The sequence below is a fragment of the Gnatocerus cornutus genome, chromosome 5 (genome assembly GCF_029298725.1).
Source record: "Gnatocerus cornutus isolate USDA-ARS CGAHR chromosome 5, icGnaCorn1.1, whole genome shotgun sequence".
Lineage (NCBI taxonomy): Eukaryota > Metazoa > Arthropoda > Insecta > Coleoptera > Tenebrionidae > Gnatocerus > Gnatocerus cornutus.
The window spans coordinates 17,044,254-17,070,351 of NC_142237.1; the positions used below are offsets into that span (position 1 = coordinate 17,044,254).

Sequence of the window (26,098 nt, forward strand, 5' to 3'; positions counted from 1 at the left end):
TAAAAAATCAGAGTGATTTTTAAGCGTAGACTTTCATAGAAATCAATTGTTCCCCTGACGAGCACATTCTTTAGACTATATATTTCCTTTAAATCTAATTAGCGATGGCGATACCAAAGTGGAAAATCTATTTAGAAAATAAGGTTTCTGGGTCTTCAAAGACGCTTGTCTTGTTTTCCTTCATCAAGTTCAAGTAACGTTAATTTAATTACGGTACATTGTGGATATTGATCTTTGCGAATCTTCATTACATTGTCTAACTTTTCTTCCGTTGAACACGGAATTCAATGGATCTACGTGTTTATCTTTTTGTGGTGTACTTTGTAACTAGTAGCCTATTTTATCTGCAATACAAACTGAGCTGACTGAAAAAAGAACCTCTCTGTTTTCAAAGCAAATTCTGCTGGGGGCGGAGGGCAATTTAGTTTGATTCCCACGACTATTTCTTTTATCATTTTCAATAGGCAAATATTGAATTTAGTGTGATCAAAGTCAAGCTCGGTTGGTATTCTATTTACTATGAGTAGACAGACGTAAACACAAATTAAGAGAAGTCAAAGTCGCTCTATTTCACTGTTTTCCCGTGTCAATCGATGATCAAAATAAAGCTGTTATCGCTTAAAATGTAATCATTTTGCAACGGCAGCACTGTATATAACCGTTGTCAATATTCCGAGTGGTGAACAATCGGTCTGGAAACTACTATCGATTTGTGAGAACGTGATGCTGACAACGAAGAACCTGGGAATCAGAGGGATTCGCTCAAAGGAATTTGCGTATTTATTCAACCTGTTTGTCACTGACGCCGTTATGAGGATAAATATCCAATTAGACATTAGCCATTCTCAGCTTTGAGGTTAAAAATCTCTTTTTGCGGCAAAGCAACGCCCATGATGTACTTTTTTGTCATGTTCTGAAATTCCCGATCCAAGCTAACTCCTTTTTTCGTCTTTTGTGGCGCTGAAATACGACCACATCACAATTTTCGAAGCCCTGAAGATTGCACAAGTTATTTTTGTTGAAAACGTATTTCGAGGATTGTAAGTGGAGGTTTGTGTACGTCCGTCGCCAGAATATTAAAGTTTACGATGCAGAAATAAAATTGGGCTTAAAATATACAAGTTTTACACACGTATGGGCATTCCGTTGTAATTTTAATTTAATTACAAGGTTACGAGATTCCACGTATTAATCACAGCGGCATGACAAAGATTTTTTAGTTATTACTTAGTTACATTGTGTTGTGACCATCCAATAACATGGAACTAATTGATAGTGTGGTGGAAAAATTGTGGGCCGCACAAAAAAGGCCCACTCTTATTAATTCGTTGTAAAGCGGTAAATAATTCTATCAGTATAATGGATAAGACTGAAAAGTGCTATTTCACAGTCTCTGTAACATTAGCAAAACCATTTAGTAATGACGGCCTTCTCAATAATAATAAAACTGAGTGCTTCTTTCTTGGCTTTTGTTAAGACGATCAATTGAATTTTTCTATTGTTCCTTTCGCCTAAGTACTTATATGGTGCAGGTACTTGATTGTTTGTTTCACCGGAAAATTCACGTCTAGACAATGCGACGGCGAGTTCCCCAGACTTAAGTCCATCGGAATTTCTGTGGTGTCCACTAATGCCCTTTCTTTGTTTCAGATGATGGTCCAGTGCATCTAATATGATGGGTTCGCTGTTGGTTCAAGTGTTGAGTGTTTTGTGTGTAGTGCAATATGGAAAAGCTGCGCGATGGTCGCATTCAGCTATGCTAAGCCCAGACTATCGACTTCTTTGGTCGTTAGGACCGGGACCACAAGACATCACCTTTGAATTACAAGTGCGGACTTTGGGTTATGTTGGGTTTGGCTTTTCTAAAGATGGGCGAATGACGGGAGCTGACATGGTCGTTGGATGGGTCGACAAAGGACAAGTTTATTTCCAGGTAGGCTTAATTGACATCGCCTATATTTGAGTGACACGTCCAAGTTAGTATTCGCTAAAATGAACGGGGAAATAAAATCAATAAAACGTTTGTTATAAGCTTTGCCACATGACAACCGTGTAAGTGCCCTTGTCTCTAATTAATAAAACGTGTTTTTTGTGAGATATTAATACCAATCGGTGGTAAAAATTATATTTGCTCTGTAAATAAATCATGCAGGACCATAATTAATTTCTGGCAAGTTATACATCCATGCACATGCTTCATCACGTCTCCTTTATTAGTCAACGTCAGTTTCTACTTTTTAAATGCATTCATTTTTCTCGCACTTCAATGTTTTGTATAAATAAAATTTATTCGAGTAAAACACTGACTAATAATTTTCGAGCTTGAACTAAAAAGATAACAATAACACAATGATTTTAATTTATGAAAAACGATGAATATAATCTAAAGTTTATTCAAGCGACAGGAAAGTAAACAGTCAGTTTCAGGGTGTGTGCTTGTCCACTCATAAATCGCTATAATCTTTTAAATCTGACTGTAAAAAAATTACGCACAGCCAGCGGTGGAGCTTTGTGGTAAAAAATGAATAAAAAAGTGATTTTTATTATGCAAAATAAAGTTGTAATATGAAGTAATTACACGTAATTATTTTGATGGAGATTAGAAGGGAGTAATTGCATCAATTAGGGATTAAGATTAAGTACGGCTATATAAAATTCTCGGGCAAAATGAAGCAGTTTGTGCTAATTTTGCATTCACATTTTTGTTGAATTTTAATGAATTTGTTTACAACGTAAGAATGTCTTATGATTGCGAAGAAAAGGCTTGTTGCGCCATTCTTATGAGACCACTTTTATCCTATTAAACTACCATTTGTCCTAATTCGAAGTTGTTAACAAAATTTCATTTTAGATTTTATTGTTAGATTAGAAAAACAAATGAAAGAACGCCGAAAAAAATAGGAATTCGCGCTCTAAATTAGTCGATAATCAAACATAAAATATGGGAGAAGAGCCATTAATTAATTTATTGTTTAGAATGACCGACATCCGCGAGAAATCGCCTTATCAATAAACAACGTGAACCGTAGAAATTAGTGCTTTGCCTAGTGTTACCATTTTTATGTATGCAAACTAGTTTGGTGAACATTTTACGACTTGATTTAGCTTTTGATAATTTTTATATTCCGGTCTATAAAATCCCTATTTAACCAGTTTAACTATCTACTAATACATCGTTCCAGTGAAAAAAATCACATAAGATTATCTCTGAAGTTCGTGACCGAATGTGGCCCACACCCAACCCGGAAAAGATAACCTCTTATCCTTTTAAAAAAAGTAGGTCAGTTAAGTTGTTTTTAAATTTGTCTTTAATTATTACAGATATAAGTTTGATGGGTGACTGTTAAATCAAGGTACATTCCATTGTGACGTTGGTAAACGTTGCGGTCAAGTTCTGTGTCAACAATACGGAATAAATAATTGATAAACCGAAATCGTTGTTTACGGCTCAAGTCACGCATAAAATTTCGTTTGTTTTAAGTGACAGGCAGATCCTGTTGTTGGAGACAAAGAGTGTTGATGTTGATAAGAATTTTTCTTTGCATGAATTTTCCGTGGGTGTATGTCTTCTTTATCCGGTATATGACCAGGGAGATGGTAATAGCAGATAATCTCTATCCGAATATCGCATAAATAACCGTAAACAGTGCCTCCCAGGACCGGCGGTCATAACCGTATACCTGGTCTGAACACAGCAACAACCGCATATTAACATAACGAGTTTCACTTCGCTATATCATCCGACTGTCATCTAAAACTGTATGCTAATATTTCCATTCCATTGCAAATGCACCTTTGTTTAAACTATCGCTGCGTGTATCACCGATTATAAATGACCACGGTGTAATAATATAATGGGGTAGTGCGTAACACAGGCGCAACAAAAGAGAAAAACACCGAGACTTCACATCCGTCAAGATTTCCAGTCTCCACATCGAGTTCCCAAAGAAGTTTACATAATATTTTAATGTAAGTAGCCCTGGGGGTTTCTAACCAGCTGCTCTACAACAATCGTGGGCGGCTCAGATACCATCAGCACTTGGTCAATAAAATTCCATTGAAGAAATGGGCGGATTATATAGATCACACCGTTTAAATAATTTAGACCATATACAAAGGAAATTGTTTTTTTCATTTACATATCATTAAATTGAGAAGCATGTACATGGATGAGGTGGATCAAAGACCGAAGCGGTTTATTGACAAAGTCCACACGCTAGAATAATTACCATTGTCAGTCGTTTCAAGTACCACGTCACTTATTTCATCAGCGTCGGGAATAATTTAAAAGCCACGTCGAAATAAAAACTTTTGCGTCATATTGATTCTATTCTAGTCTAAGATGACTCGTTCTAAATTATAATTCAATTATTACCGTCAGGATAATTGATTGATATCACCCGTTCACTCAACCGTGAAGTCGCAGAGTCGTATATTTTTCACATTAGATCAAGATATAGTTTAGTACCCTTTTAACGACGTGAAGCTGCTGTCTATTCAGTTAAAAAGAATTCTCTAAGTCGCTGCCTTGTAATTAGCCAATGGAGGAGTTTATGATGAAGGACTGACGCCTTTAGGGTTCATTGTATGTTTCTCATTCGACTCAGCCCGTATTTTATGGCGGCTGTATGATAATGTGAAACATTTAGATCGGAATCTTGTCGCTGCCACTTGTGACCAACGCTGGTACACAAGACCGGCGTATTCCGCTTCACCGAAATACACATTCCGTTGCCAAGTCAATTTTGTTCAACAAACTCTTGCAATTACAAATAACCCAGACAGAGAGGCGATATAAAAAAACTTCAAAATCAATAAACTAACACCTAATTTTAGAATGAATTTATTATGTCTGACGATATGTCACATTTTATTTTAATCACACCCATCCATTCAAATTTCAATTCAATGGAATATCGAAAATTCAAACAAGGGCCAAAAATATGAAAATTGTTTTATTGAATGTTTGCATGAAATTTTTCAATGAGTATTTATTTGGTAATTTAATTTTTTTATAATCGAACTTTTCCGGCAATGAAAAATGTGTGTCAGTTCCTGATCGAGATTGAATAATTTATTTTTTATTGATTAGTTGGAAGTAAAATAACATTACACATTTAAATTTCGCGTTCTAAAATTGTAAAAGTGTCGATTTTGTGATTTTATGGCCATTGTAAATACAGCCATAATTATCAGCTTTTTTAATTACTTAAACATCATTAATATAGATATAATGCAAACAATGGAAAACGTAGCTCGATAAATTCTCAGAATTTTGAGAAGTGCAAAAGAAAAATACTCGCGAGGTATACATAATAAATATTTCTAGAAAATATAAAAAATCCAGATAGGGAAAACTGGTATTAGAGTTTTCAGTCTGGCGACCATTTGTGTCCTACAAAAAATGTATTCAATATAAAGTTTTTAATAAACGGGGTTGTTAAGAGTCTGCGAAGAAACAGGGCTAAAAAACAACAAAATTTTAATAAACCTTGATATTTTTTCTTGTTTTAAAGAACTCCATAGAAATATCTTGGAATTTTGCAACTTCCACTCGTGAAAGGGTTTCGCAGTAATGTAGCCCTATCACAAGTTTTCTTAATCGATTTAATAATTTATTAATTAAAAATTATGGGCTGAAATTAAACATCGCTAATCAAAGTTATGTAAAGGCAATATAATACATTCTTATCAAACTTTACTTGAAACCGTAAAATTTTATGCGTTGCCACACGATCCCATTCGCGATTTCCACAAAATTAAAATTCTACAATCGCCTCGCAGCAGTTTTAAATATTAACGAATTCCACTGAATTTTGCACGATGTTCAAAAAAGTGTTGAACACTCTACCACGGCCATTAACAGTCATTGTATGGGTACAACATGAAGTGAATCAAGGATTAAGCTAAAACCTTCCATATTAAAAAAAGCTTACCGAATTTAATTTGTTTTGTGTAGTTAGGCCGCAGAAATTTTAATTTAGAAGGACCTGAAGGTAAAGCTAGTAATTTATCAGAGGGGTCAACGAAGTTATGTTTCGGTAGAACGTGCCGAGAATTACACCTCTATGTCAAGTAAGAAAATCTCTTTTTAATGAACACCTACATCTCATTAGAATGCGCAGCCTCGGAAATAATCTCGTAATTTGAAACATCATTTGTATTTATTATCTATTGATCCTAGAAGCTAAACATAGACTGTAATAATCTTGACAATTACAAATGATATGCCCATTTTGTATAAGTATACACTCACAAAAGCCTATCAAACATTAATATTCCTTTGACAGGAAGACACGACCTTCCAACTCAGAGACAAAAAATAAGAAGCTAAATACCATACTTGGAAATTGCAGTACTTAAATTGTGGCGTCATTAACTAACTCATTATTATTAGCTATCGAGTTTAATAAGGAGTCTACGATGAAGCATTTTGCATCTAATTAATGCACCTAGAACACATGAGAAATGCCGACTCGTTGCAAACTCCAGACGTTTAAGAGATGCACTTTAAAAATTGATCTCGGAATAATGTGCATATGAATAATGCAAAAGCACTACTCGTATCTTATAAGGAATATTATCTTGAATTAAAGCTGCATTTAGCCATTTTATCTTGACTTGTTTCTGTATTATACCAGTTTAAGAGTTTTTAAATTTAAGTCCTTCCATTGTTCATCAAGCTAAATAAATACATTTATGGAGTTGCTACTGTACCGAGTGTAAATTAAATAAAGAAATCTCGTCTGAGCGGCTGAATAATTAAGCCTTTGGAAGTAACATGGGTCTCTTCTTGTTGTTATTTTTTTAACACTGTCACTCAAGCGTGTAAATGTCAAAATAATTTTTGTTTAGTTGTGTGGGAGTTCAGGTAGGTAGACAAACGTAACTGCTCAGGTAAAATCGAAAACTTAGAATATATGAAGAAAAAATGGAAATTTACACAAAAAGACTTTGGAGCATAATAAATAAAGTTTTCATCAAGTTTGCTTTTTACATTATGAATGTACAGCTTGAAACTGACAATAAAAAAAATACCTAGAACTTCCACAATTTTTGAACGAACCTAATTTGCGTTACTGTTGCATTATTTGTTTTGTGAACAAGAATGAAGAATATTCTTTTCGCCCGTGAATCAGGTAATTCTTGATTATATCTGTGTACTAGTTTTATACTTAATTATGGTTTCCAGCATTGTTGTCAAACACATTTATCTTCAAGTCTAAGTACTAATAACACAGTGCTATTATTCCCGGTACTTAACTTAATTTAGAATTAGTCACATCTGTGATATGTCGTGATAGAGTGCAGCATTTATAAATCTAATAATTTATTATTTGATATAATTAGTTTGAGGACCAGCATAGGGTTTTAAATGATTAATTTAAAGTTAGGAACCCACTTTTTATAATTCTTATGCTTCTATTATCGTCACTGCACTAACCACATAAATCTTGTTTTTCATATTTAAAATTTAAGTGTTCTCTTGGAAGTTTCCACTTGATAAAATGTCACCAGTCACTTCTTACAGCAACCGCTGTTTTTACGTAAAGATCGTTGGAGAGGCTGAAAGCTTGGAGTTGTGCTAAGCATCGGCTTGTGCCTAACGAGTGATTCATCACACTACGTTTAGGGTTTATCTCCAGGGGTTGCCTCGACTTCCTTCGACGCACCACCGCCGCCAATAGCGCCATTATTATCTCAACAGAAATATTTTGGACTAAAGTCGGCTTTTGGAGAGGCTGGCCAGATTTTTTCCGAATGCTTTGCGGTTCCGTTTAATTTACGAGAATTTTCTTGTTTAATTTTTCTTCTCGATTTATAGCTTTTGTTGTTTGCTTTGATAGATATCAAATACCGAGCGCAATATCAAGGAGAAGTGGAGCGCACGAGGATCGATAATTTATAAGGATCTTCGAAGAATGAATGATTTTAGTTAACGCCTCTTTTCCGACCGCTCTGGTTCTAGGTAATGAAAAATTTCGTTCTCGCTGATTTTATGGAGAAATTTGAAATGATTTTAAAGACGTCTAAACACTAGACGATCTTCATAAAATTCTTTTAGTACATGAGTAAGTGCTTTTTAACGTTGTTTGATATTGGATTGGCGTCTACGAAATTATTGCCGATCAAGACTAAGGAGAATTTTTCCGTTAAAGCTTAAATTGTTAACATCGTCTAGGAAGTTTTATAGCATAACTTCGGCATCTAAATACGCAGATGAAAAGGGGCTCTACAATAAATAATTCGTCGGAATTCCATACATTCCGACTTCTACAATTAAGGAGGTTTACATGAAAATTGATGTTAAGTGTCCTATTATACAACATTTTTAGCCGTTGCCCTTTGCCTAATTGGAAAATAAAACAATAAACATAATTAAACCAGCTGCTCTGCCATCCGGAAGCGTTTAATTGATCTCACCAAAATTTTTCTTTGATAGTTTTGGCCTTTAATCCAGTTCAACGTTGCCATAGTGCATAAAAACGTGGTTATTGTAATTATTTTCAAGAATTTTCTGAGACCCTTAGAAATACCCGCACTATTTTTTTCATTTATTATGATGACTATCAGGTCGGATATGTAAATCATGTAATTAATGTTCGAAATTGAAATATGTAATTCGACTGGATACCAACACCACTTTCATTGAAATTGAATTTTTTATTCATTTAAACTGTGGCTTGGACTTGTTAGATATAATTGGATTTTATTACCAACACTCAACTTCAAGTTGAGCTTAATGAAATGGTTTGCGACAATTTAGAAGAGTGTGTAATGTTCCAGAAGTTTTGTGACACTGTTTGGTATTCTACAGAGAAAAGCTTTTTACGCGAAACTTTGTTAAACAAAATATGCGTTCTATACGTCTATATGGGACAATATTGAGAATTAGTAATACTAGACACGAGATTTTTAGTATGCAGGATGTTTACTTGATGGAGAGGAACTTTGCTGGAAGTTGAATACTCGCTTAACGAAGTTGAGACCTGTAAAAAGTAATGTACCGCAAGAACGAATTGAGATTTTAATTCTTTTACTAGCTAAAAATATGAGATACTTATTCGATAATCTGAAGGTCTCAAGATCCTAAATTCACGAAATTAACGTCTACAGTCGCAAAAACAAGTTTTTAATGCACGTTTAAACAGTAGTCGAAAACCGATGTCAGACAAACCGCAACGATGAAATGGTGGTTTCCTTAATTTGTGACCGAGCTTTTTCAAACCAGTTGGTGAAAATTGCCGTATCATATTACAGGTTGCGCCAGCCAAATGTCAACTCATTTTGAAAAAGTAGTTCTTCACCAAAGAAACCACAATTTTATGGTGGTAATTCGTGACATGGTAATGGTAATAACACTAATAAAAGGAACCTTTATTTGGTTGGTTGGGATAACAGACATTTTTAACTAATTTCTGATTAATTTTGTGTATGCAAATAAGGCATCAAAAGCGGTCTCATTATCCGTGTTAATTAAATAATTTAAATTGAGTTAGTTATGAAGTTCTCTCTTGATTGGAAACCGTTACAAGAGGTAAGTTTTTTTATAATGTAGTTCAGTTTTACGTGTGAGATTGGCGGTTTAAGCAGCATATTGTAGCTCCTTTGGGAAATGCTCCCAGCAAAGTAGTTTACAAAGTCGTGTACAGCGAGCTTGGAGTCTGAAGAAAAAGTGCGGCAGCCCAAGTCCATCCATAATGAAAGTTTCATTATTGCTTATTAACGTTGCTCCTCGTTAGTTGTGAAGTGGTTTTAAATAATGAATATCTCGCCCGGCTACTTACCAATAGAAACCAACTGCTTGATTAGAATTTATTAAATTTGATGAGCGCACTTATTTAAATGATATTTCAACACCGAATTCGTTTTGTCACTGCATTAAATTATAACAATTTATCAGTGGTTATAATTTAGATAATTATATTACGTTTCCAGGCAAATGATAATAATTTAAGCTCTATCTGACTATGGGAATCTTGCCACCGACCACAATTTTTAACAAAACCCGGTCTGTAGTTAAGGCAGATTGCAACCAAACAGGTTTATCTAATTGATTATTTTTCCAGAAAAAAACCTTAATTAAATTCCTTATAAATGCCTATTAGATGTTTACCAGTCGCCAAATAACAGGTAGCTTAGGAAATGATATAAATTAACCGTTATCAACGCCTCATATCTTTCCACTCACAGCTTTACTCACCAACTGCACGAGGTGCCAATGGCTTCTTTATTCAAATTTGAGGCTTTGGCATGGGCGAACGAGTCGTTGCAAGGCCCAAACGAACTCATTAGCGGCTACTAACAAAATTTTCTGTTCGATTAACGAATATTTAACGCCGCCACTTTATTTCTTAATTGACCATTTTGAAAAGAAGAACTTGTTACTGCATGGATAATGTGCTACAATAAATGTAGTCAGGTGACGAATTACATTAACCTGTACTAATCGGTAAAACAGAACCGAGTCATGTGAGCAATGCACGCTTACCTACATAACTCCATAATAATAACCTTGTGGCATTGCCCTCCAGCTGCTATTAATCAAACCAAAGACGGCGACTCTTGTACATCATTAATTATAACTTCTTTTACAATTTACTGTTAATTTATTGAATCAAATCAGGAGATCTTTACGCATTCTAACGACACTACTACATGCCGATAAATTTACTATTGTATTGCGTAAAATTTCATTTTTAAACTGACCTGGATTCAGGAATCTGGTCGCTTTGCTTTGGGGAGATTTTATCGCATTTTGACTGAGTACATCTGACAGTATGTTGAGTTTGGTTTCATGCAAGAGGTGGAAGTCGGAATTTCTATTCAAAATTATCGCGTAATAAGTAACTGTCAGAGGTGTAAATGGTTGTACGGACACTCTGCACGTGTAATGTGGGCTTTTTTGGTACTAGAATCGTAGCGTCTTTCTTTGCTAAAAACTAATTAATTAAGTAATTACTCTTTTTATTCTAAAGTTATTGCTCTTGTAACTTTTGTTTTGTTTTTCTGCCGGAAAAACATTCCTACCAGTGCGGGTAGGTTTAACTACTTAATTAACACTTACTGAATAATTACCACCTTAACATTTCTTTCAAGCTTCCGTTTATTAGTACATTTTTAATTACAATAGAGCTAGTCATTTTTAATTGCAGTAAAATTGTGTTAACAAACTGATGGCTTTTAGACTTTAAAGAGTTTGTTTTCATACAAAAAATTTGTTTAAAATTTTACCCTCCTTTAATTATTATCCTTTTTTTCCCAAAGATTAATTAGAAGAGAGCTTTTCTTTGAAAATATTTACCTTCATCAAACGAAGTTGTGGGAGATTAAAATTTCTGCAAACATGCAAGAAAATATATTAATATCTACTACAATTTTTCTTGCTTGAAAAACACTAATAATTGCCATGATGGATATGATACGCAAATTTACGATTTCCGGTTGTTTTCAAAAATAGTTAATTGATTAAATTCGTAAATCAAGAGTGAAGGAGTTATATGCACACAACTGTCTAATAAATTCAAACGATAATACTACTGCATATTCATGGAAAATTGTACATTGAACACTGTCATTTGAAACTAATGTGTTACCTGCTTACAGCTGTAATTAAGCGATTTAGTCAGTTGGTTATCTAGGGAATAAGACTAAGCCATGACAGTGTAGATAATCTACCCTTAACTTTGCATATTATGCATGAAACTAAGAGATCTTCCATGTCAACTGGTTGGTACCATTCATTTAAAAGTGTTTTTATATTTGCATTGTTACCTGCAGATGTTGATGCATCTACCTACATGTGTATGGACCCTTCTGTATCTTGTCCAGTAGCTAAACCACTGGAAGCCACAGACCGTTGTACGTATTATTCTTGTAACGACTATTTAAACAGTGACAGTGCTTTCTTTCGATTTCCATATTCATGCATTCCGCTGTATCCAATCAATCCGATAATAGATGAGGTGTTAATTATTCACTCGTATGTAATTCCATCCTACAAAAAAAGCTGGGTGCTCGTAGTCTTCCCACAAAGTTGCTTCGATCTTGATAAGAGTTCTAAAATTCTGACAACAGTTTTCTAGCCCGGTGGTAATCGAGACAAGTCCTCCTAATCAACTCATTTGAGTCGAACATTCTAGGTGGCCGTAAACTCCAGTGTCAATTATTTCCCTGCAACTTTCTGTGGACAAAAGCCGGTGTCAAGGAGGTAGTAAATTAAGGAGCGGCAGAGGATGGCCACGGACCGCACACGCTAAGCGATCTTGCAAAGATACGCATGCGTGTTTACAGTAATTGAACGTTACTGCAAATAATTGGTTTTAAAAGGTTCCTTTCTGCTTGATTGTCATCAAGGTATATAAGAGGTCACTTCGTGTAAAATGTAATAATTCCGTCGGAGAGGAATGACGTCAAGCGCTGCTCTTTTAGTAGGATTTTTAAATAATTAAATTTAAAGCTTAAGGTCTGAAGCCTCCAAAGTGACAAAGATAAAAACGCTACAATTCGTACACGTCTTATTGTTGGTTTAATTTGTTGTGTCGCAGAGTTTCTGAAGATTCGACCTGATTGCTAGAGTTTGTGATGTAGTAATTAAACGGTTCTTGTTCTAATCTATAGAGTGTGAGCGAGACAAAGTTCTGTTTTCTTATTCCTACTCGAGGCCCTTTTATGGAGGGCTCCGAGACGCTGTTTCAAGCCATTTCTCATTCTAGAGTTAAATCAGTATAATTTAAACTTTGCTCATACTTGGGTTTCCCATGTCGTTTTTTACTCTTAATTGTACAAGTATTCTATGTTTACTTATCTAAAATGTACAATTAGGTGCTTCAATTGGAAAGCTGTTTAGTCAAGAGGAAATTGTATTTGAGAAAAACAAAGGGCAAACGGTCAAACGATTTTACGTGAAACCGTGCACGCTTGAGAGCATTGTTTCAAAGAAAAGTTCTTCTTTGGGGTCTGTGGTAACATCTCGGGGTTCAATTGGATGAAAAGATATGACAGTTAAGAAGTACAGACTAGTTTGTAGCTAACTTCATGATGATTAAGCCAAAGGCATAAAGGAGAGTTTCACAGATTAAACAGCAAAAAAATAGATCAGTGCTACCAAATTGTTCGTAGAAACCAAATTGCTGTATTATTTACTGATAATAATAATAATTAATTAACGAAATTTCCAAGTTTGCTAAGTCTAGTTCGAGAAGCGCTTTGTTCAAGATTTGCAAGTGTGTTTTTGGTACACGCATGTTGGGTATGAACTATGAACTTTGCGGGTGCTTTGAACTGTGCTTTTTCATTTTTTTCCGTTACTTTAATTGCGTAACCGACGCAAAAGCTGAAATGAGGAGTGTCAGATTTCTTTTAAATTTTATTTTTAAATGCTAAACCGTTAAACAAATGTGAATTCGCTGTAATTTGACGTCGCTTTGACTACACATGGAGTTCTAAATAAGGAATTTTATGGATTATGTTGTTGCGTGTATCGTAATCAGACGTGCTAAAAATAACGTAAGAAATAGAAGCCCTAATATGGCATTTATTTATATAGCATCAGGATGCAGTATTGTGTTTAATATTAATATTTTAATAGAGATGTCAGAGGTCGACGGAAACGTTATAGGCCGACATTCTGTCAGTAGATAATGCGTTTTTAATCCTAGTCTTCCATCGTGGGTAGAACCCGAGAAGTTCATCTTTGCTGTGGGAATTAATTAGCACTTAGTAACGTTCTCCATATGGTGCAGAATGATTAGGGTTTTTTGCTAGCCGCAGTTGGCACACTTCACAGTAACACGTATTTAAGCTGTCGGCCTTTATTACCCCAGACTCTCATAAACAACGCCCTTTTCTCATCTGAAGTGAAATCAACGAACTTGGTGAAAACGTAATTAGGACGTACTTAAGTAGGTTATAATATATTAGAAGAAGTAAATCAAAAATCACGAAAACGTGAAGGAACTTGGATAAAATAAATTTTCCTTAGGCAACGAAAGCGGTTAGTTCACTTTAAAGGCTCGGGAATCATTTGAAATCAAATGAACTTGCCTCTTTTTTATAGCCAAGTTGAAGCGGAGAATGTTAAACATCCCTTGTCGGATTGCGTTGCCAAACTGAGCATCAGAACTATTGGATACGCGTCATAAAATAGGTTGTGGTAGCCAATTTGCAGTTTTAGTCTTTGAACTAAAAAAAAAGAAATAGTCGGATAGCGCGGGTAATGAAGGAAGGCTTTATTGCTTTTCTCGATTTTCTTTCGCCGGAGTTTTCTAGATCCTGGTTATCAATTTTTCTCTCCCTAATATCTTGTTATTGTTGCAGGACCGCCATGTTAAAGATTCTCCCGGAAGTTCACTGGATAGAGAACCGGAAGTGGATCCGAGCCAGGATTATCAACTTCTGTTGGGTTATGAGAACAACACACACACTGTGTTACGATTTAGAAGGAAACTCGATACTTGCGACCATCATGACATCCCCATCACGGTAAGCCCCTTTTAATCCCCCAAAATTTATTCTCCGACAAACTGTGCATTTCTTCATCTGCTCAGCAGTACGGCACGTACTTTGCGAAATATGAACAAAATGAAACCCACACGTGAAACGTTCTCGAATTGAGCTTTTCTTAGTTAACGAGTTTTATTGAACGAGCAGAGTTGCACGGACTTTTTTTAATAAAAGAAACATCCGAGAATAGCATAGTGGCAGGGCATAAAGTTGAACATTTAATATATTTGAGGTCTAAATTATGGGCGGCTTGAATATTTAACAGCGTTGTTATGAAAAGTCCATAATACGAGTAATTTCTTTGGTCTAATCCAGTGTATCATTGCATTAGTTAAGGTGACACCTCTGGCAACTTCTCGAAATAAAACTTCAACAATGACTCGAGCTTTCTAATGACAGCTTGATATATTGCTTGAATGCGTTCACATTGTTTCGTCTACCCATTAACATAGACGTAAATGAGGATATTACGAAATGAGATACTGTTCTTTTACAACCGGATTGTGTTTTCCAACTTTAAATGTGAAAACGATGTATGCACGCAGGAAGGTATGCTTAGATATGGTAATTTCCTCCTTTTTACACACCAAATAATGATGGATTGAATAAATAAAGTCATAAATTCATGTACGTGAAATTAGATGATAAAATTACTTTTGATATGGAAATTAAATTCCTAAATACTTGTAGGTACTATTATCTGATTCCAGCTACATATTACCTCATTGTGCCCACCTTAAGATAACGAGTTATTATTTTATTATCGGCTTCATGGAGGGAAAGAATTCTGAGAAATTTTTACGGCCCCGCATATTTGTTTACCACTTTTAATAGCTTTTAGATAATTTATAGACGTCTTCGCACATAAATAAAGCGCTCATGAGTCAATATATTGTTGTTGTAAAAATACTGAAAATTTACGAGATTGTTGATTGACCAAATTAATTTATATAGGACTGTAAATTTGTAGAAGTGTCTTAATAAACAGTTATATTCTTTTATGTTCATTGTTTCCAAGCTCAAATTTAAGCAAAAATCTTTGTTAGAAACCTTACAGAAAAACAATTCCGCAAAATCCTTTTTCTATCCTCTGCTTCTATTAAATTAAGACCCCTCCTAATTTGACCCAAGTAATTCGAAATCTCAGATATCCGATAATGGAAAGAACTCCAATTTATAGAATTTTGAAACATAGCGTTAATTTGCAACAACTATTTTATTTCAACTGGAACCCAGGAAAATAATGCACTATTCATAGCGAGAGCGACATTTCAATTCGAAGATATTGGAGGACCCTTTTTCCTGGCACTCCATTCTCGTCCGTAGCCAAACAAATTCTATTCCTCCTAAGGGGTGATAGAATATGAGAATGAACTCTTTTGAACTCTAATTTTTTCATTCTTTTGTCGCTTCGGTTACATGTAACAGAAGCTTGTTTTATTTCAAGGTTTTCATCGTAGCTTTTCAAAGCTGGAAATGTCAACTTGAGCCCCTCGTATTCATTATTCTTCCACAATTATTGTGTGTACATTTTATCCCAGGTGTTTGTACTTTCCCCAGATCAATGTCTACTCATCCACCCTTTTTAATACGGACAGGGGGAATGCGAACAGCAGAATTATGAAAACAAAGTTGCCGCCACTGTGCAAACATATAAGGAATATCAATTAATGAACTGTGAAAACAAAGAGTAAACAAAATGTCCAGACTTTATGTTGTGTATTATATAAAATTGTCGTAACGGCGCGATAAAAACTGTACATCTGAGACAAAAGAAACTATAAAAGAAATAAAATCCGGAGCAGTCTGATACAATTCCTGTCAGCCGTTTCCTTAATTTATTAGTTTCTAGGAACGATTCAATTAATTAAAGGTTTTGGGAATTACGTTGTTGCCATTAAGTTCCTGTCGTTTCCCTATGTAAGCCAGGATCGAAAGCGGAAACGCTAATCGCCGCCCATGTCCGTAAGAAATACCTTAAATATTTACACAGCATTGAAACCAACCGGAGGCATAATTCTCGCCCAAAACCGATCGTCGTGAACTGGGCAAACAAAGTAATTGGGTAAACCCAAGGGTTGATCTTTCGATCGGGGTGGATTTAATTTAAGTGAATATGTGAACTAGTTTGATACATCCACACATGCCCAGGATACGGCTAATTGTAAGACGACGTAATTGGGTACTTTGTCATAATTAAATGTACATAACTCTTGGTTTGTTACAAGTGACGTTTCTTGTTTCAGAACGACACAATGAGGATTGTGTGGGCTTTTCATTCAGAGGAACCTCTGGGAGGATCTGTAAGTCCCAATTCGTTGCCACAACACACGTCAGAATTCAGGGGTTCCCAATCGTTGTATTTGGTGCAAAGAGCGGATCAAGATGCTCCGGGGCCCGAAGAAACGGCAAGAGTTTGGGAACTGCGGAATCCGTCGGTCGAACCACCGGCGCCGGGGGAAAATTTATATTGGTGCAGAATATTTAGAATACCTGTTATCACGAAAAAACATCATCTGATTAGGGTAAGTCTCCCGAGAAATGATAACGAGATTAAGAATCTGCATTTCTTGTGCAGTCCCCGTTTTTTAAATTCAACGAACACTGCTCAGGAATGTAAATTTTAATCTCAGTGTAGGTAATTACTCGAATCAATTTTGTCTTTGCTTTTTCGTGAAAGAGTCGTTGGAAAGTTTAACTCGAATGCAATTCAAGTAAACTCGATTTCGTTTTTAGATGTGCAGTTGACATTGTTGGCATAATTTTTCGATTTGCAGACTGAAGATAAAAGTTTCCCGGCTGTAACTTTAAAAGTCCCCGGTATCGGACCGTTATTGAAACAATCCCATCCATATGAAGACACCTTTATCCTATTTGTAAATCCCCACAGAGAAAAAAGCGCCGAGACGTTTTCATGTGTCGCTCATGTTCAAATCTCCAAGATATGACATGCAAATTGCTTAGTTTTGAACTCGCTTCACGGATTTGCAAATAGTATTATGCGTACGTCTCCTGCGAAGGGTGCGTCTGTAACATACGAATTCATATGAAATGCTAGGATTCTTTGTTATTCAAATTCGAGATTACTTAAAATCATATTTTCTTTGATGTGCTCGAATTGGTTGCGTTTGTTCAATTATAACAGGGGTGTGAGTTCAAAGACGTGACGGGGTTTACTGCCTAATATTCAAATATTGATTTTTCTAAAAGCACATGAAAGTAACTAGCAACCCCACTTTATGTCGTTTGCGTAAATATTTGCTCTCTGTACGTTTCAAATCCCTTTGAAAGTCAAAGAAAGAGTCAATCAGCCTTCTTGGCATTAAGTAACGTAGATTCTTTGGTTACAGTATGAGCCGTTGCAAGGAATCAAAGGATCCAACGGATTGCAGCACGTGGTCCTTTATGAGTGTCAAGATAGTCCTCAAGTGTCGAAACTCGCAGACACTCCCGGTCGTCAATGCTACGAGCCGAACACTCAACCCTTTGCTTGCAACACAGTCGTCGCAAGTTGGGCACGGGGTTCTGAAGGTTTCAGTTTTCCCCCAGAAGCTGGCTATCCTTTGGAACCCACCACCTCACGTTACTACCTCTTGGAAACTCACTATATTAGTCCGACAGATGGCAGCGTCGGATCCCTTGATGGGTCAGGCTTGAGGTTGTATTATACCCCTGAATTGCGTCGACACGACGCTGGTGTAATATCAATAGGGATGGATCCGAACTGGCGACATATAATACCACCAGGGCAACAAAGAGTTGTCTCTTCAGGACATTGCGTGTCAGAGTGTACCAAACAAGCTTTTCCTCATAATGGCATAAATATGTTCGCCGTTGTCATGAAAACTCACCGAATTGGACGACAACTGGCTCTCAAACATATAAGGGGCAACATCGAGCAGCCACCTATTGCCGCTGATGATAATCTCGACGCCGATTACCAAGAATATCGCAAACTCGGCGTTCCTGTGAAAATCCTCCCGGGCGATCACCTAATTGCCGAATGCACTTATAACAGCTCGGGAAGAAGTGCAATTACGTTGGGTGGCCTCACAAGTCGTGAAGAAACGTGCTTGGTTATGGGGCTCTACTATCCGAAGCAACGATATCTAGCTGCGTGTCACAGCTTACCGAGTTTGCCAACAGTTTTACATTCGTTAGGCATCCAAGAATTGAGTCCGTAAGTATCAAAATCGAGGCTTTATGTCATTTTTTGTTTACTTTCTAAAATATTCTTCTCCTGAGCGATAAATTCAACTAAGTTTCTTTTGTAGTTTGTTTTTCATTCGCAAACCGCGAAATTTATGGAATCGACAAAATCACATAAGTTATTTTTCCTTGCCACAAATTCCATAATGGGAGTATTAAATTTCAACTTTGTCATTTCAGAGGCTCAAATCCTGTTAGAATCGCCGCTCCTCCGGAGCTAGCGGGAATGACTTTAGAATCAAGATTGGTGTCGTACGATTGGGACAATCAGTTTCGTACTTTCCAAGACGCAACGATGAAAGGTTCTTTCAAACCTTTGTGTTGGACGGCGCAGTCCACCATTCTACCAGTAAGTTTTTTATCCATACAAATATTGTTGAATGCCGATTATTTGTTACATGCCAACGTGAATAATTACATTACATTTATCCCAAATAACTATGTTATTAAAAATAGTCGGCATACCAACTTTGATTCAACCGAATGAGGTTTAGATCGAATTTCGAACAAAATCAGCGTCATTATCATTAACGATACAATACTAAAAGATTTAATTATGCACATTTAGATCAAGTTTTGATAATAGATGGGGTGAATATTAATTTCGGAGAAGTAATTTGGGGTTTTGCAGTAAATATTGAAAGCCAGGGCCCCAGTGGCTACACGGCTTTATTGATTTTGTGTCGGCATCAATTAACTGTCATTACTTGGTTCAACAAAGTGGTGTTACTGCTCACGAGAACTATGACGATTTCGTGTTGTTTCATGACACCAAACCTGGCAGTTTCCGTTTTCAATTTATCCGCCTGCTTTCAGTATTTTTTTTAAACTCTTGAAGTTTGCACAAAAAAACATTTCGAGGAAATTAAAATCGTTGTATTACTTTGTCGTTTATTTAGAATGTCTTTTTGTCAATAGTTCTGACAAGTGCATAGTTTTTTATCGAAATTTGGAATCGACGAGGATTATTGAGAATTACAATCAACGAAGTTGAGTAGTTTTTATTAGGTTTGGAAAATTCAATTTGAGACTATTCGCTGACAATCTGATTCACATAGTTGCCAAGCGGTTTCTGTCATCCAATTTTCTCAGATGTTTCGCCAGTTAACAATTTTAAAATTTAGTAGTAAAAAGAAGTTCCCATTTCGGTTTTTGGTTAATTCTCGAACAACCACTTGTCTTGTGGATAATTGTGAGCGTCAGATAATTATCCAGGATCTCCTTTTCAAATGTCTATTTGGAGTTACCCTTCTCTTGGTTTTGGTGATGTGAAATTTAGATTTATCCTGGCTTATAGGAACTTTATCGATTGTTCCGAGCTACAAATTCTAATTCGCTCCAAGCTGATTGTTGTTCTACAATTGAATTCAGTAATAATTGAGACTGATTGGTAAATATTTATTTCAACATTTCGAATCTAGCAAAGAAAAGAACATAACTGACTGGATTATGTTATTAATCTCTAATCCATAGCCGGCGTGGTGTGATTCACCACGTAACGTAATAGCTAAACTCTTGTTTTAATTAAATTCCGACCGACTCCATTTAAAGTTCTATGTTTCCGCTTAAGTTAAGAATAATCTCGTCTAGATGATTTTGCAGTTTGTTACATTGGATGTAATTCTTTGCTTTAGGGTACCGATAAAGAACTGCACTACCCGAACATTACATCGGCGTATGACCGCAACAGTGTCGATCAGTGCAACAGTTACAAAAGGTACAGTACAGAAGGATGGCCAGGAGGAACACCAATAATGGAACTGGATGGGAACCACATAGAAGGAGCAGTCCGTAGTAAAGTTTCTCGTAGTAGCAGCAGCCCAGCAGCCGAAGAGTCACTCGGGTTAAGTAGAGTGAACTCAGCTTTTAGTCATAACTTTCACCAAACTGTGTTAGTGATCTGTGGTTTACTGCTCTGGTTCAACCACTGACTTAGTGATTTAATTTAGTGACGATCGACTGACTCTTTTTATATTTCCTAAGAACATAAGTACGTGGTGATAGCAACGACTGCTGTAGTTTTAATGAACAATTATTTATGTGAATTTTTTGAGTCATATGTTTGCTAGTCCGTTCGGCCAGGTTCATCGTTTTGTGGGTGATTTCTCTGTTTTTCAATGTAATCATAGTAAAGCGAAGAAAGTGCAATAGTTTTCCGTTCTCAGGAAAATCGCTTTGCTGGAAATTTAACGTAGCGGCAGTGAATGCCGAATGGGACAGTTGAATACGCCGCGACAGGTCTGTGATGATAGTAGTAATAAGCATTTTAGATGTTTTGTCCTTATTATTATGGCGTTTTAGTTTGCTGTTGTTGTTAGTTTTACTCTCTTTCGACCCTCGACTTTAGGGTTACATTTGTATTTATATGTAAATTGAATACCTTGTGTACATTTGTAGTCCCGACTGGTGCTATATAGTTTTTATTCTTTTGTATGTCGTCTAATTTATTGTTTCTTTAGTATGATGAAATTTCCTGTACAGTGTAGATAACTCGTGTAATATATTTTATAAATAAATCAATCTTAATGAATAAAAAAACTTGTAAACATTTGTTCGTTTTTGTTCACCACTGACCCCTTTTGCTGAAAATTGAATTATCGTCTGCACATTCTGTAAAATTACTGTCGCCACGCTTATAAATATGGATTGGGTAATAAATGCAGCTGTACGTATTACGGAAGCGGAATACCATCAGGACAATACTGTTGTGATGTGTCATTACAAGAATGCAACTGCAGCCAACGGTCCTTTTAATAGAAATTGAATTCCTAAAAACTCATCGAGACGTTGCGTTGTTTCACATCCTTGGATTTTCTCATAATTCCACTTTCTCTATTGTAGTAATACGTGCCAATTTTGTCATATCAAAGCAAACGGAGTAAGAAAATGACACAAAAACGTGTATGTGGTAAGTATTTGCCTACACGCAGTATTGAATCGACAACACTCGAGAAGATTACGATAGAACGTGGGAGAAGTAATCTTGCAATACTCTTTAGCATAACAGAGAATAAAACTTGACGAGCGAAAAGTGGCGTTTTTTATGAGTGCGCTTTTATAATGTAAATTCAATGACAATTATTGTATGAGTAATTTGCCAAAATATGAATATGAAATTAAATATTTTCGTTTAATTGAAGCGCGTCGTGCGGAGAAAGTTGCCGTTTCAGGTCAGCATGAAGCCTTGACCATCATTAAATGTACAATGTCTTTTTATTCGAAGATATTCGAGCCATGACTTACGGCATTTTTAATGGAATTAATCATTCACAAGCGATAAATTCCTCTTTTTTGAGCACTTTGACTCCTAAATCAAAAGAGAAACTCAAAATTCAAGAGCCTGGACCCTTGAATATTCAGATTACAATCGGAAAGGTGGAGAATAGAGACCAACCCTCGTGAATTCATGTATCAGCTAGTTCTGCTAATCCTACCGCCATGGGCAGCAGCAATTGTGCAACTTCAAGCCCCTGATCCTACAAATCTGTGCTCTGGGCATTATTCCGCATAAGCGTAGGACAGAGAACTAAAATAAGTAGGACACGAATGTAATTAAAATGTACCATTTTACAAAAAAAACGAGAAATTTAATGAGGCAAACCCTCCTACCTTGTAATATCGAACAAAGCCGTTGAAGTTAACATGCGTATCTATGACATTTAGAGTTCAGCGATTAATTAATAGAGTACGATCAAATATCGACTGAGTTGTGTGTTAAAAGATTAGATTGTCTTTGTCGTGAAAAAGTGGGGATGAATTCTTATCTAAATATTACCATTTCGCACCGAGTTCTCATCTGAAAATAAATTCTGTCCACGAAATCAATTTTGCGGGAAAAATTACAGCCGTGTGATAAATTCCGAAAGAGTTAATTACGAAAATAAATGAGCCAAAATACAGGTCCAGAGACGGATATAATGAAGAAATTTCTTACTTTGAGATAATTACGATGTAATAAAAATTTTATTATAGACAGGTGCACTTGCTAAAACTGGCACTTACAGAACGGATACAAGCTAAACTGTACCAAATTATCGTTTTTTTGAACAAATTGTATCACTAATTTACAAAAGTTTGATACCCTTTCACCATCGAGCAAACTATTAATCATCCAGTTACAAACTGCACTGTATCGACAAGACTCGAACAATAATATTTCAAAAGTTCCAATATTTCAGCGCTTGTAAATTTTTTACACTAGTTATCGACTACCGATAGAAAAACTTTATTGCCGCTTTAAATAAGAACAAATGGAACCAAACAATGGTTATTTTGCGGTTCCTCGTGTTTCCAATTAGCACGTAGCAGGGTATAAAGCGAGATCCGTGTCCCTTCTATCGATTTACCGACTGAGGCCCGGGCGTCATGCACTACTCCTGAACCGCATTCGAATTATTGATATTACCTGAAAACTGCCAGTTTTATAGAGACTAACGGCTGGAACGAATTTTGTTCGATGGCCAAACGGATGCCGCTCCAATTTTTGAATAAATATTTATGCTTATAGTCTCCTTTCAACCTGGGTAGGCACAGGATACAGTTTATGCAACTATTTTTCATCTAGCGCTTGCTCGAAACAAAAGTGCCAAATTTATCATTTAGCGAGGTCATTATCCGGACAAACGCTGAGTTACTACGGTTTAAATCTTTTCATTAGGTACCGGAGTTTTGAGTTAATTTTTGACCGAAGAAGCTTTCATTTCCACAGTTTAAAGTGTTATTGGATTATAAATTTATTGCCCTGCTGAACGACACAGTACTAATTTTTTACAGTCCATTCTTCCTGCACAAAACCTCAAATATATAGATTTTACGTTTCATTTTGGTGTCTAATAAATTTTCGAGATCTTAGGTTTTATGACAAGTCAGTTACACTCGGATCATTTGTTATTTCCTGTTTTATAAGTTTTCTTTGAATGCAATATAGTTTCGTCAGATATTTTATCTGTTTCGACCTATTCACAATAAAATTCGGCCGAGATAAAGTTGGACGAAAGAATCTCAAAAACACCCACGTTAATTATATTTACCTCTCATAAATGTCGCATTTTAAGCAGTGTTATTTATATTACATTATAAAATTGACACTAAAAATCCGTGCTATACAAAATAGTAGGCGTAAATTATTCAACCAAGATTTGGTGCTAATTTGAATGAATAAGAAAACCGGTCCCCAACAATATCAAGCAATATTTTATTTTGTTTATGGTAATCGGATTTATATTTATCAGTAATTCATTATTTTTAGCTGCTACCTGAACTTTAAATTTATTTTAAATGGGATAAATATTGCTATAACCGAGATGAAATATTGCATAATTAGGACTAAAGTGGAAACACTACCGTACACAATCGATAAATTATCATCAAGCCCGGATTTTATAAAAAATTCATATGCGTTACATTTTTGCATATTTTATTGAATATGTTTGCAACTAAATCATTCTTTTGCATATTTTCACATTGGCCATATTGCCTTCATTTTTATTTACTGTACTAAAATAATTTAATGACAATAATTACGATCAAATTTAGGATTTAGAGACTAGAGAATGTGGTAAAAGTTTTTAAAACTCCAACGTAGTCAAAAAGTTTGCATATCTGCTGCAAATTTAAAGACGCTTATAACTTTAGATCTAAGAATATCGAGAGAATCTAAAGGAATTTTTTAAAAAACCAGAAGAATGAAAAACAGTGAAAACGATCTTAAAGAATACACATGTTGAAAGGATAAAATGACTTCAAAGAATCGATGAAACCCGTCGAAAGTGAAGCATGTGAAAAATCAAGAGAACGCAAAGAATGCGAAAAAGAATTTAAACATCTTTTTAGGTCAAAATAAAAAAAGATCTTGAATAGTGTAAAGTTGAAATTCTGTAAATAATTTTAATATTTTTGTTGCAAAATTTTCTAAAAAACTCTGTGCTATCTACAATAAATCAAATTTAATTCTGTTCATTAAAATACATGTAGCTAAAAGTGATAACTTCTACCGAAAAACGTGTGTAAATATTCAAACGGTGTAAACCGAGAATCATTCATAAATATGAATTTTCTTTCGGAGTTTTAATGCGCTTAAGCATTGATTCGACCGCAACTGTGGAAAACTGTAACTAACTTCTTCCGTTATTTTACCCCAATTACTGAGGTATGGTGATTAAGCGGTTTGCTTTTACAACTTCCTATTTAACGACTATTTGTTTTTTCCCTATTTAAATAAAAGGGTGCGTCGACGAGAAAACTCGAACTAAACAAGTAAACAACGAGATGATGGAAAATTAAATTAAAGCATGAAAATAAAAGTCGATAATTGACACACCGCAATCATAATTATAATTGATAGGATGAATTATTTTGCTAACCACATTAACCCTTTGATTCTGTGGTTCTGCTGATCTATTTGATCGCTGTATAATATTCAATTATCGCGACGATCTCTATAATTAAATCGACCTAAATAAATTTGCAGATGCCGTATAGTTTAATTCGATTCACCCTCGAAGGAATTAATAACTTATTTTCTATTTTATCCCAGTCTTTCCTGCTGACAAAGTAGGTAGTATCTACGTAAAATATATATCAGGATGCGACAAGTTTTTATTGACAAATTATAAAGATTCGTTTCCGGTGAAGCATAAAGGTGTCAAGCCGCAGAGATTGATAGCCAGTTTATCTATTAAATATAGACTGAAACACGTTCCAACTTCTTTGTAATTTTACCTCACTGCCGAACTGACAGGTAATATTATGATATGGCAATGAAAATATAGGCACCACGCACGAACTTCCCCTGTGACAAAACGTCAAATTAAATAAAATATTACTCCCTCATATTAATATATAATGAAAAATACTTTATTGTGGAGATATACAAAAATACGAGTCTCTGGAGAAAATCCATGGCGGGTTCCATAGAGGAATTTTTATAGTCTGCGGTGGGTAAAGGTGCTAAATGAAATGCTAACATTACGATATTAATGCCACAATGTTGTTTAATCAGTCATTAATGACTTTGAATGGATGTATTATAGAGGACAAATGTGTCTGCTGGAATATTAAGACGATTCTAAAGTCGTAGGTCTGAATAAAAATTAAAAATAAAATTTTAATTGTTCCAAAATTCTAAAAAATTCTAAATCTTTAAGCTAACTGCACTTACAGTAAAAACTTAAAGTTAAAAACCCTCAAATCTACGCAAAGTAAATAAATGAACGCGGTTCTGTTTTCAAATATTTCTGGACAGATTTAATAAAATTTTGGGCTTACCTGAACAGATATAATATTCTCTTACCTGCTTGTCAACACACACTAACACAATAGCGCTAGCACTACCACTATGCAGAAAAAGCCCAAACACAACTTTGAAAAAAAAACACACTACCGC

The 26,098-nt window shown here is 35.4% G+C and overlaps 1 protein-coding gene across 2 annotated transcripts in view; it reads left to right on the top strand.

The window, feature by feature from the left end:
• The window catches only part of olf413 (DBH like monooxygenase olf413), a 68,530-nt gene extending 47,268 nt beyond the window's left edge, over positions 1 to 21,262 (top strand). For both annotated transcript variants that reach the window (XM_088035769.1, XM_088035768.1), the window contains exons 2-7: positions 1,651 to 1,933; positions 14,320 to 14,484; positions 16,752 to 17,030; positions 17,856 to 18,685; positions 18,895 to 19,063; positions 20,349 to 21,262. In XM_088035769.1, the coding sequence (XP_087891895.1) occupies positions 1,673 to 1,933; positions 14,320 to 14,484; positions 16,752 to 17,030; positions 17,856 to 18,685; positions 18,895 to 19,063; positions 20,349 to 20,645 (2,001 nt within the window). In that variant the 5' untranslated portion in view covers positions 1,651 to 1,672 and the 3' untranslated portion in view covers positions 20,646 to 21,262. The remainder of the gene's footprint in view (positions 1 to 1,650; positions 1,934 to 14,319; positions 14,485 to 16,751; positions 17,031 to 17,855; positions 18,686 to 18,894; positions 19,064 to 20,348) is intronic.
• The last annotated feature ends 4,836 nt before the right edge of the window (positions 21,263 to 26,098 follow it).